This window comes from Sciurus vulgaris (assembly GCF_902686455.1).
Source record: "Sciurus vulgaris genome assembly, chromosome: 16".
Taxonomy (NCBI): Eukaryota; Metazoa; Chordata; class Mammalia; order Rodentia; family Sciuridae; genus Sciurus; species Sciurus vulgaris.
Window position 1 is genome coordinate 23,773,256 of NC_136477.1, and position 13,419 is coordinate 23,786,674.

Sequence of the window (13,419 nt, forward strand, 5' to 3'; positions counted from 1 at the left end):
CACTCTGGGCACAGCCTGGGAGGCTGGGAGTTCTGGATCCACTCTATAGGGAGAGGAGTCACCCAAACATAGCCACACAAATAAATATCCAAGGTTCAAGACAGACTTTTAGAGAGGCATGTTGAAAGGGCTCTTAGATACCCACCTCAAGATCTGCCCCAGCCTTAAGTGTGCACAGGTAGGAAGGCAACCTACTCAACCTGCACCTACTGACTGTAAATAAAAAATACTCCACATGCAAAAAAGATAATAAAGAGGTGAACATAACAAAAGCAGGTCTATCCCCGACCTGTCAGAACATTTAGAGCGGTGGTTCTCAACCAGGGACAATTCTGCCCGTCCCCCAGGGAACAGTTGCCCAAGTCTGGAGACATGTTTGGTTGTCAAAACTGTGAAGGAAGAGGAGAAGGCTCATGACACCTCATGGGCAGAGGCCAGGGATGGTGCTGAACTTCTATGATGCACAGGACTGTCCCACCACGAAGAAAGATCCAGCCCCAAATGTCACCAGGGCTGAGACTGAGAAGCCCTGTTCTGGACCTGTGGTTCTTAATGCTCAGATCTCCTGCGAACCTGAAGGAGGCTGCCGACCCTACAGGGAGCTCATGTGCCAGCAACACTGTGCAGATGTGGTCAGGGATTTGGGGGGATCCCAAGTCCCCAGTGCCACAGTGTTTTATGTGTATTACATCAACTCACCATGTCGTGAAACCTAATGTGTTTTACATGTAAGTCCATTCACTCCTCAAAACCACTCCAGGTAGCAAGAATTATCATTCATACTTTACAGGTGGAGAAATGGAGGATCCCCAAAGTCAATTAGTGATGGTAGAGCCAGGGTTCAATGACAAAGCCCAGGTTCTTACACAGCCCTCTCCCTAATTTATAGGTCCGAGAACAAGCCAGGACATCAGTGTTCTGGCCAGGAACCTGGGCAAGGTGAGCAGCAGTGGCTGGCCCCCAGCCGTATAAAAGGTCAACAGCAAAATTCCCAGGTGGGTGTCTAGGGCCCAGCAGGAGATCCACACATTCCTGCTGGGGTGGGGGCTTCTCTGCCATCACTGGGACCCCCCCATTCACACTATCCATGTGCCCACTGACTGTGTAGGCACATTCCTAGCAATAAAACAGCACTGGGGCGAAGACTTAAGCCACTGCCATGTCCAGCTTGGGACTGCACCCTAGAGTCTTAAAGGATGACAAGAAATCTCCAGTACAATATATCCATGTCACCTTGACCTGTGGAAGGGAAGCCAAGAGACTCTGGAAAGTGAAGAACAAGTGGCAAGAAAGTGCCAGCTCTCCTCATCCTTCTGAAAGGGGCTCAGGATGATTAAAATCCACTAGGAAAGGACTCAGGGAGGCTGGAGGTCTAGGAAAAGTTCCATAGGCCTGGATCCTCCATCTGTTTCACAGGTTACTCCCCCACCCCCACCCTATGGATGGGCTCTAGAAATGAGGCTACAGTGGCCTGCTGTTTGGATTTAAGGAGGCTACAGAAATGCGTGGAATTAACTGCATTCCCTGAAACCACATAGCCTGAGAAACTGTACAATTTCAAGTGAAATACGCTGAGTGGTGCATCATACTTCAATTTCTACCCCACGCCTTGGGCTCCCCTACTCACATAAGAAGAGCCGACCTTTCTAACCACTTACTAAGCGTCAGACACTCTTCTGAGAGGCCTAATTTTTAATTTTCATAATAACTTTGCCGTTTCCATTTTACAGACAAAAACACTGAGCACAGGGAGGTGAAGTAACTTCTAGAAGGCACACAGGCAGCAAGCAGCTGATCTGGGCCTGAAACTGAGACTGGGAACAGTGTCCATTCTCTTAATCATGTGGAATGCCTCTCAGCAGTGAGGTGGCCTCATATCTGTAAGCCTCAGGAGTCTAGAAAATAACATACCTGAATGGATTCCCCGATCCCATGCAGGTGTTTTATATGCTGCCTAAGTGACTCCTGGTGAAAGCCATTGCTAGCCCAACTGTATGATTTCAGTTATGCCAGGTCGTGGGGCTCAGGAACCCTCTATTCCTGGCTGGTTCTGAAGCTCCATCGGGGTTTGCTGAAGCCAGTACCTGGACAGGACACCTCCCACCTCCCAGCCCTGCCACACCCCCAGCCAGAACCAATGCTTAGGAATTCTATCCATCTCCTGGCTGCTTCAAGTCCTTCATTTGATACAAGGAGGCATGAAAATTAAAAAGTAAATATGAATCACATATTCAGAGCTGATCCCAAGTTGTCACATTCCTAGCCCTCATTTCCCCGGCTCACTACCCTACCTACTTTCCTTTACCTATTCAACACAGAGTAGGAGAACCACTGTGCTATTAGCTAATACCATGGCAACCTAGGACCTAGGACCTGCTTACTCCTCCCGACCTCATGATTACAGACTGGGGAAAGAGACAAACCTTTGTGTTCCTGGTTGGCACCAAGACAAGAGTTCTACAGAACAAGGGTGTGGAGAGCAGGAAAACATAATTACGGTTACTGCCCCTTTCCCTCTGTCTGCTTTCTTTCACACCCCACTATTTCAGCTAAAAAGTTTTCACGTCATCAAAAGAGAAGAAAACCAAATCCACTTATGTCAGAGGAGCACTGGGGCTTAAAAGTCAGAACAAAACCTGCAGGATAATGCACAGCTTAGAAGTGTATGCTTTCCCTCATTACATATTAACTTGATTTTTTGGAAATATCACCTCGGTTATAATCAATCAGAAAGGAAGAACAAGATACAGGGAAGAAAGACCACCTGTCTCAGTCTTTTTAACACAGATTTATCCCTTTTTCTAGTTGGAATGTTTTGTTTGTTCTTCACCTGCTTAAAACTCATAAGGTAAGATGAAGACAAGAGTGCTGCCTAGTATTCTTGAACATCTAGCTCAGCTATTTTGGCGGACATGATAAGCAGATGGCAATATTAATCAAATAGGTAAGGATGAAAGACCTGATGATCTGTGTGCTATGATCCCAGCTAGCATTCTCTAACAGCTTTAGCCTAGATCCCTTCCCCTGGGCTGGTGGAGATCAAGGTAATTCTGTTAGTTTCTCATCTGGGTCAATGGAAAAGGACAATGTAAGACATGATCCCAGCACAATGCTGGTCCAGGTCTTAACATTGATAACTCAGCCCTTGAGACCTGAGTTGCTGGAACTCGAGTAAATTTGAGGTGCCTAAGTTTTAATAAGCACATGTTGGGTGCTAGGCACAATACAAAACACACTGCATTTACTCTTCGGCATGTTCTATTTAACAGTTATGAGCCTATTTCACAAATAAGGGAAACAGCTAAAAGAGTTATCTTATCAAACACCATAGTTACAGGGTACAGAAGCTGAGAGTCTGGCAGACTTCTATGTCACACACCCCCACCCCCTTATCAAATTAAACAAACACAAAAAACAATCATAGAAAGGGAAGGAGAAAGAAAATATTGCTTGTATTTTAAACAACTAAGAAATCGGAGAACTACAAAGTGGACCCAAAAGGATCTTTATCATGAGGATGAGTCACAAGGTATAGTGATAAGACATGACTTTTTAATGGTAGTAATTTAGCTTCCTGGGAACAGGACATTACAGACGAAATTCATCTTGCAAATCAAGTGGGGTTTTCTCTTATTCTATTAACTTATCACAAAAATATTTCTAAGTCAGAGGTTAGAAGGAATAAAGATGAATTAGTCAAAATAAAATTTTCAAAATCTCATCCTGCAATATACTTGGGAAATTAATCCAAAAACATATTCTTAGATGATCTAATGAAACAGTAAAATAAAGAGAGGATAGAAATGATAACGTCCAATGATCTTTGAGACAAAGGAAGAAAAAGAAAATAAAGGCAGAAAGTAAAATTGCAGAAATGGAAGATTTTATTGAAAGAAAAACAGACATAATCGCAGATCAGAAAACAATCGCCAAGCTTACAACTGAATAAATAATTAAAAAAAAAAAAAAAGAGTGAGTCATCCCTTTTCTGAAATCTAGAAAGGACCTAAATTACATAATTAAAAATTATCATGGTGACAGAAAAACAGCCCATTCTCTTCCCTCCTTTGGAAAATATAGGATTTTGTCACGTCTTGGGTCTTTAAGAAGCACAACCTCACCTTACAGCCTGCATTCTCAACCGGGGCAGTACTGCTCCCAAGGGGGGGCGGGGAACAGATGCCTTTGAGGTGAGAAAAATGATACTCCTTTCAGGCACAGAATATATATTTTTATATATGACATATATATCTACATATAGATATACCTATACATATGGAGTATATAAATATTTCTGTGGTATTAAAATAGCATGGTGGGTGCAATTAGGTAAAAGTGTCTAAAAATGGTCCTTAGAAGAGGTAATCAAAGTTGAGAAATATTGACTCAGAAATTTTAATTTGACTTTGCATCAGAAGTGTAATGCAGAATTCTAAAATACCTTCTCAAAGTCACTGTGCGTTTCCACACTAAAGGAGTGAAGAATGAAAACTACAAACACTGGTAGCTCTTGGCAGGGTAGCAGTAGGCAAAGGGAAAACTTTTTATAATACTACCCAAAGCAAAAGATGAAAAAAAGAGAAAGAAAACAAAAGGTAAGTTTTTCCATGAATCTGATCACCCAGGAAGCCCTGATACTAAAAAGTGAACTCTCCCTGGAAAAGGCTTAAATTAGGGAACTATGGGCCTACACAGCTACCTTGCCCGTCACCAAACTGCAGACGCGGGGAGCCTTGCTCAGAACACAGCATCTGCAGAAAGTCACACTCTCTGTATGAAGATCAAATCAGAACACATGAGCCCACAAATCACTTTCACGTGGTTATTGAAAAAGGAAAAAGGAAAAAGAAAAACAAAACCTCATTATGGTTCTTGCTTGGCACTACTCCTTGATGGCAAAATTTCTAGGAAGCAAAAGCAGGAGCTCCCTGTACTCCTCAGGCATGGCTAATTATTTTCCGGGTCTGTCAGCAGTGCTTCTGCCTCTCCAAAAGGTTTCTTGTCTAAGGCACTTAAGGCACAAGCAAGAGAATCAGAAGGCCACTGTGTGCACCTCCCTGGGGTAACCCCGGGGAGGGGGCTCGGGCATGCACTGCCAAACCCGCTGCGGCAGAAACAAGGCCGGGTTCCAGGCCACCCTCAGAGGAACTCGAACCAGCAGCGTGGGTGGCTGTCACGGAAGAAAAAGGAGTAGGTGTGGCAGCGGTGGCCTGCCTTGCGGTGGTGGATGAGGGACCACAGGGAGTCGCTGAGGAGGACAGAGAGGGGCCGCGGCCCCTTGCGATCACCTTCCAGCGGCTTGACGATCTGCAGCTTCTCGGGCAGGTAGGAGCGGCTGCTGAAGGACATGCCCGAGAAGCCGGTGAACTCGGAGCAGCGCGAGTGCGTGCCCAGCGACATGATGCTCTCGGTGGGCGTCAGGGAGCCGCTGCGCAGCTCGCCCTTCTCCGCCAGCTCCCGCAGCTTCCTCTCCTGCTCCTCCTCGAAGAACCTCCGCTCGGACAGGTAGTTCTCCCGGCGGAGGGACAGCCGCCGCAGGGCCGTCTCCAGGTCGTGGGAGCCCGGCGTGCCTGGCGTGCCTGGCTTCTTGGTCCGCTCCTCCTTCCTGAAAGAAGAAACGCTGTGAGGGTGGAGCGCGGCGGCCAGCAGGGCTGTTGAGGTGGAACAGACCCAAGAGGGTGGGCAGCTCGGGGCTGCATGCAGGGCTGAAGAAACCAGGGCCAGCGGCTGAAACGTCGCCAAGAATGGGAAACAAATGCCTGTCGGAAAGAACTACTTCGCTCTGTGGGTTTGGGTTAGTTTTTCTTTCGGAAGGGCTGTGTCACCAGGGTAGAATGAAACTTTGCACGCATTAAGTAAGATTTATCCTCTAGGAGCATCTCCCTCCTGAGCCTGCAGGAAGAAACCTTCCACGGGTTGCAGTTCTTGGCTACCAGAAGGGCAGTTGTTCAAGAGAGGCTACTCTCTCCTCTTGAATTAAAGGAACTAAGCTTTCCACTCTGAAGGAAACCAGCTCTGATTATGAAGCTCGTATCAGTCTTACTCTGCTGGTTCAGAAGAATCAGTTTTGATAAATCAGAGGACAAGGGGTAGGGAGTGGACAGCATCAGGGCATGACCTACAGGGCTTCAGGACAAGGTGGAGCTGACCACTGCACAGAAGGCCCAACCTGCAGACCCACCATCTGGCAGACATTTGTTGGGTGCCTGGGATGCCTGCACCCTCAACAAACAAGAGAGGGAGAGAGAGCCTGAGTCGTAAGCCTTTTCAACGTTCAAGCTACAAAAGGGTTCACAAATGTCAGTAAATATTAAAGGAAAAATATATTTATAAATCCTCCTCTTAAACAGAAAAGCAGACTTTTTAGTACCAACTTGTTAAACCTCTTTCAGCTAGCATCAAGGATAAGGATCAGCTCGGTGGGTTTGTAGAATGTATTTGGAAGAAGTATAGGTCTATATTTTCCAAGCAATTCTCATCAAGCTCCCTCAGATGACTGATGAGCCTGTGGTTCAACCCATACTAAATCCCCCCTCCCCAAAATAGACATATAAAACCCCTAGCTCACTCACCCCAGGTCTGCTGCCTCAGTTTCCAAGATGATGCTGTTGGTCTTGTTATCAAGGACAACATTGCCAACATCACTGCCATAGAAGCTGGACCGGGGGGTGCTGACACAGCTGGACAGGAGGGAGTTCATGGCTGAAGACTGGTTGGAGCCAGGGATGTTCATGGGAGAAGGGGTCAGTGACCTCTGCTTGACAACCTGGTTGATGTTTCTCACGGTCTCAAAGACGCGCTTCTGGTGACTGCAGAGAACGTACAACATCCTCACATGAGTAAGCAAGAGCAGAAATGACCCTGGAGTTAAATCTCCCACAAAAGACCAACTGAGGGGCCACAAAGGCACCTGGTCCGCAAGAAACCCCTAGGCAGTGTTGTTCTATGCCTTCAACATCTTTCTTAGGGTGTTGGGTGCCTCCTTCACAATGTGAAATCAGAAGACTCAACACCCACTGATTCCAAGACTGTAATGCACAGCTGTATACTAAAGGTGTTGATAGCAAACGTGATATTGCTTTTCATGTCCCTAAAGCTTAACCTACAAGTAAAAATATTTATGTATTACTTATGTCTCCTAGCAACTTCTCTTCTTTCATGAGATCCATGAGAAGCCAAGCTCTAAGAGGGCAGTGTTCACTGTTGAGCACATAGTGGGGCTCAATAAATCTTTGTAGAAGGAATGTTTATTGACCATTCCTGTTTAAAAAAGCAAGACTTAAAATCAGTCTTAAATTTCTACAATGAGATTATAAATATCAGATTTTTCTACTTTTACAAACAGTTATTTCTAAGAGCAGAACCACACTTTGATGCTCCTTTGTTTCCTTTTAAGGAGAAGAGGGTGGGCATGTTCCATAATGGCTGCTTCCTTTGGAGCCACCAGGGGCTTCCTTTGCACATGTACTTAGTCATTTGGACATGTGGCACACCCAGGGTCCCATTAAAGTTTTGTCTATGTATTTGGGTACAGAGAAAACACAACAAAACCTGGTCTACAGGTTCCTTATAGTAAGCACCTTGGAACAGGCCAAGCACCAGATCTGAAGTTAAGGAGAGAGATGTTGAAGCCGATGTCCCTAGGTACATCCAGAAAGGAAATGGAAGCCTTGCTCACACCACTGAAGAGCCCTCTGCACATAGTGGGGCTCACAGTGGGGCTTGATAAATATTTGTAGAAGGAATATTTGTTGCCAATTCCTATAGAAAAAGCAAGACTTAAAATCGGTCTTAAATTTCTACAATGAGATGATAAATACCAAATTTCTCTTTTTTAGAAACTGCTATTTCTAAGAGCAGAATCACACTTTGATGCTACATTTCTTCTTTTCCAACTTTCTAGAAGTTTGTAATATATCTTCACAACCTCACAAGAGGAGATGAAGATGATGTTAACTCTGTTCTCTTATGTCCCTTTATCGCCTGGGAAGGACCAGAATCATTGCTGTTGGTATCTGAGACCCACACGCATTGCTAGTTTTTGAGCACCACAGGTCACAAGTCATCCTCTGGTAGGGCTTTAAAACCAGTCTAGCCTTACGTGATGTCTGGAGACTCAGGCTCTTCCAACTGCAATTCCTTGCGCATCGTTCCCTCGATCTCCGCAGCCAAGGAGTCCTGGGGAAAGCAGGAAGACATATGAAAAGTGAGCAGCAATTCAAAGGCTCTGTCTCTATAAGAAGCTTGCAGCCAGGGGAGCCATAAGAGAGTAAACTGGGGCATCAGAAGCCTATAGATTTTCTGCAACACAACATAAGGTTAAGAGCATTCTCCATGGTTAGAGACCCTGGCTAAGCTATCACCAAGGCAGGGTCTGAACACGACAGCACCATCAGGCCCTGAGTATAATGCCCTAATGTGCTGCTGAGAGTCTGAGAGACCCCATGTTCCCTTAGCTGAACCACAGGGCTACAACTATGGCCACAAAGAGGAACTGAGAATTACAGGGGGCAGAAAGGAGTGTGTTCAGAACGCTGGGGACAGATGAATTTATTTGAAAATACCCCTGAGCTTACAAATGGTTGGCTATGACAGCATAGCCCATATGGGCCACGCTAAGTTATTGTCCTCCCAGGCTACAGAGTTTGCTGCAGTCCCTTGGCTCACCCAGGGTTCTGGTACTGAGGTTAGATAAAGGGCCTCCAACTTTGGCTCCTAGACAGGTACTTCCCACCTCTAAAGAGCAGTCTGGTTCCATGCTAGATAGAAAGTCTCTATCTAGAAACCACCCACTGGGTTGTGGGCACTATCCTCTCTAGGCCTCTGTTCTTATCCTCCCCTGGCCTCCCACAAGGAAAGTCCCTCCCCTTACAAACCCACCCACCTTCTCTAAGAAAGGCATGACTCCTGTTTGACCAGGAGCCTTGTATTTCCTCCCAAGCAGACCCTAAATACAAGTCCTTGCTAATTTTCTGAATAGTTCACTTATTTCTCTTTCCACCGAGGTTGTAAGCATTAGGGTGAGGGGAAGAGCCAATCTCTGGTGGCTTCTTCCTTCCCTAATAGTCCAGGCTCAAAGCCGAGGCTCAAATAATACAGGCTGCCTGACGGAACCCCCTCTTCTGTTCTCCCCACTGCTCCTCACTATATGAGAAAGAACCTAACACACTGTCCCTCCTCACTCACGTGGCAGATGCCCAGGGGACCAAGTGTGTACACAAAAGCAATTGCTGAGCACCAGGGGAAGATACCTAGGTAGGACAACCTAAAGGGGAGGGCTAACTCCATGCTAACCGACAGAACTTTTGGCAGTGATGGAGTGTTCTCTGTGCTATCCAACATGGGGGCCACTAGCCTAGCACTTGAAATGTGGCCAGTATGACTGAGGACTGAATTTTTAATTGTACTTAATTTTAATTGGTTTAAATTTACATAGTCAGTTGTGGCTAGTGCTTCCCAGAGGGCAGTGCATGGGGTCTCCAGGGCATCATCCTGGGCCCCATGGTCCACAGGGACACTCCAGTCTGGAGCTGAACCATGTGAGGAGACTCAGGGGAGCCAGCAGGAAGCTCCATAGGTAAAGGGCTAGTGGGTTCATTTTCAATTCTAACTCACAAATATGCCATTTTATTTCATAATTACCACCTGCAGATTGCCATAAACATAAGCCTATGGTGAAGGGCTTCCCCAGATGAGTCTGAGGTCTGTTTAGGTGAGAATATTTTTCTTAATACTCCTATTTCCCATATGGTTTACATCCAGAGTTATGCAAAACAGAGAGGAAGCAGGGACCTTCATATACCCTAAGGAAAATGAGATACCAAACTATTAATTTCAAAACCCTGCTGGGGAAAAGTCACAAGCAGGCTCCGTGACATTTTCGGGCAATCTGGCAATCAAATCTGGCAATCCAGGGAAACCTATGGATGCCTTCTCAGAATAACTGTTTTTAGATGAATAAAATAATTAGACTACAAAGAAGACACACTATTTACTTAAGTAGGTATTTGGCTTTGGGACTGGTAACTGATTTTGACATGGAGATTAGTCAGCATCACTGGTATTTTGAGGCATCTGTGAGAACTGGAATTGTTGTGAAAATAGTCAGTGATTTCTACTGATCAGAGATGGTGTTCACATCACTGTGGCTTGTTGCCCACCTTCATGGAAGGAAGGAAATACTGACTACAGTCAGGGATTGATCAAAATAAGACATAATTTTTCTTCAAAGTTCACAGGCCTCCTGAATTCCATCTGTGGATCCTAGATTAAGAACTACTGCCATAAGGCAAAAGAACTGGGAACACAGTCAAACACAAACTACTAACTGTTTTCTTCTACAATTAGAATGGCAGGGAGCAAAAGAGGAAGTGTTGGGCATTCTGCTCCAGAAACAGCCATGGTATGATCTTTAGACTGTTTTCAATACCTTCCATGCATAATGCACTTTAAAAATAGCCATCTTCGAAAACTGGGCTTGCCAACAGCTACAGAAAAAAGCAAACAAAAGCTTAACTTCGGCAAATACAAAAGTTGAGACTCCTTCCAGAAAAAAAAGAAAAGAAAAATCTGAAGTGCCTGTTTTCAATTCAACTATTCCCTTGCGATGGTTTAGTTCTCAAAGACAGGTTTGTCCTTGAGAGCAGGAAAGGCGGTGGAGTGAATCTTAGGTACCCACAAATCTTAAGCCCCAGGAGCTGAGAAACCAGGAAGGAAGGAGCTACACAGGCCAGGAGGGAGCCTCAAGCCTTTACTGCTAGATTGGGAAACTTGGGGGATAGAATATTCTTTGCTTTCACTGGGATTCCTGGAAACACTAGATCACCCATCTGCCCCTTGGCAAGCTGACTATTAATATTTTCTTTTTGGCTTTCCTTACATATCAATCAAGTTTTTTAAGAGAGAACGGAAGAAAGGTCTAGTCTGACTTTAATGTGTAAAAGTAAAGAAGAGAGATGTCTTCCAGGGTCAACAATGGAAGAGTAAAGAGAAAGAGCTCAAAAAGGTGGCGGGGTCAAAATCAGAAGCACTTGATTTTGCACACTTATACAGTCATCCATTTTTATCTCATCAAGGTGAGTTTCTTTCCAAATCTCTTCTCACTTCAGAGACAATTTGGTTTCATCAAATCATGGAAATGAAGCTTGAATATATAAAGGAGTTCTTGGTAGTTTGTTCTTTAGGCCTTCCATCTATCTATCATCCATTCATCCATCTATTCTCCATCCATTCACTATCCATCCAGCCATCATCCATCCATCCACCACCCATACATTCATTCATTCATTATCTATCCCCCCGTCTATCTACCCACCCACCCTAATTCAACATCTATTAAGGATATACAATACTACAACATACGAATTGCTGTGCCTAGTACAGAGTATTAAAGAGAGAGAGAGGGAGAGAAGAAAATTACAAATAAGATATAACCCTCCTCACCTGCTCCTAGGGGCTTTAGGCTGATAGAAGATAAAATAAGTAAGCTCATTTCCCTATAGCCAAATGCCATGCAGAAATGACCAGACAAGGAGCTTAACCCTAATGCTGCCCAACTTCTACAGAGAGATTAACCGCCTGAAAAATTAATCCCCTTCTCTACCACTTTCCTCCTGAAGCCCAAACATCAAATAAATCAGGCTGGGGCTAAAAAAATAAGGATCTCTGAAAATAACATGAAAAAAAAAAAAAAAAGAAAGAAAGAAAAGTTTAGAGATCACAGACACTGAAAGTCACAAAGAGAATGATTAATAAGTATCAGAGATGCAGCAGAACTATATGGCACTTTAAGAATTCTGGAATGGACTTGTGGAGCAAAAATAAATAGCATACACTCTAATAAGGTCAGAAAAAAAATCACATAGAAATTACATCTAACTAAATCAAGTTCCTAGTAAATTTCGATTTTAATGGCAGGAGTAGGAAAGACCAGATTTAGAGGAATTGAAAATAAAGCAGCAAATTGTCTTATGCAGTCAAGAAGACATCTGCTGGGCTCACTTGCCCTTCACTGTGAAATAAGAGGCTAAGGGTAAACACTCAACTCCAGGGGTCACAATGTCAGGCATCATGACCATCCCACCCTGCTGCCCTCTGGGTGGGAAGAGGAGTGCTGGAGAAAGCATCAGCTCACCATGGGAAACAGGCCCAGTGAGTGGTAGCGCCGGGACGTGGTGTTGGGCATGGTTTTGTTCCGGAGGTTCTTCAGCTCTTCCTGCGCCTCGTGAAGCATCTCCATGCACTCTGCATACTTGTCCTCCAGCTCACGCAGCTGCAGGGGACCAGAGAAGATGCAGACCACATCTCACCAGGACCTCATGAGCACCCAGGTGCACACACACCCATCCAGGAGTCAGAAACACACATGCAATCTAACCAAGTCTCCAGCAAGGAACAGCCACCCTGCTGGCCTATGGTTTAATGGGAAAAAAAAAAAAAAAAAAAAAAAAACCTCAAGGCTGTTTTTTCTTTAACTTTTACTTAGACTCAAAAATCTCCTAAAATAGTACAAATGCGCAACTCAGAAAAACTTTAAATGAACAAAAAAGAAAACCATCACACCCTGTTTCAAGGCACATTCTTGAATAGGCTCCTCTCAAACCAAGCACTGCATTGCATGGTCCACACAGGTGAGCATTTACAGAGCCAAGATCCAGCACGTGCCTGGCCCTGGGCTATTGGGGAGCCTGGCCTCCCTGTGCTCACAACCGCAACTGGGGTGGCAGGCACAGAACCCAGGTGAAAGCCATATTAAATTCAGTATAAAAACAATTGTTCCTCAGCAACTTAATGAGACCCTGTCTCAACAGGAAAAGTACAAAGGGCTGGGGATGTGGCTCAGTGGTTAAACCCCTCTGGATTCAATCCCTGGTACAAAAAAACAACAAAAACAAAAACAGTTATTACAATGGACATGACCAAAGCCTGTCATGGACAACAGATCTACCTTCACTGGAACCAGAGGCCCTGAAGAGATAAGGGAGACACACCCACCTCGGCCGTGAGCTGCCGCTGGGCATCCTTGGCGGCCCCCAGATGTTGGACAAGTTCCTCATTTTCCACTGCACACTGAAACACAGCAAAGATATGTAAGCCATCTCCTCCTTTAAGATACTCAGATAAGCCCGACTTTCCCCCGTTACCCGATCCATTATGACCCCATCCCCTTTCTACAATGAAATGCATATCTAACGCTGGAGTAAAATTTTGTCTTATATAATTTTGAAGGCATAGTCTTTCCTATGCCTACATTCATTTTTCACAACCCAATTCCCACCCCCTACCGCCAATGTAATGGCTGCTTTCTGGAAGCCAGTCTCCTTCTCTCTCTCTCTCTCTCTCTCTCTCTCTCTCTCTCTCTCTCTCTCTCTGTTTCTTTCTTTCCCCTTTCATTTTTCCAAAAGCATCTAATCCCTCACA

At 44.9% G+C, this 13,419-nt stretch overlaps 1 protein-coding gene across 11 annotated transcripts in view; it reads right to left on the bottom strand.

The window, feature by feature from the left end:
* The window catches only part of TRAK1 (trafficking kinesin protein 1), a 109,788-nt gene that overhangs the window by 16,398 nt on the left and 79,971 nt on the right, over positions 1 to 13,419 (bottom strand). For all 11 annotated transcript variants that reach the window (XM_079114124.1, XM_079114123.1, XM_079114126.1 and 8 more), the window contains 5 exons: positions 12,994 to 13,068; positions 12,134 to 12,271; positions 8,102 to 8,178; positions 6,573 to 6,809; positions 5,289 to 5,605 (listed from right to left, as the gene is read on the bottom strand). In XM_079114124.1, the coding sequence (XP_078970250.1) occupies positions 5,289 to 5,605; positions 6,573 to 6,809; positions 8,102 to 8,178; positions 12,134 to 12,271; positions 12,994 to 13,068 (844 nt within the window). The remainder of the gene's footprint in view (positions 1 to 5,288; positions 5,606 to 6,572; positions 6,810 to 8,101; positions 8,179 to 12,133; positions 12,272 to 12,993; positions 13,069 to 13,419) is intronic.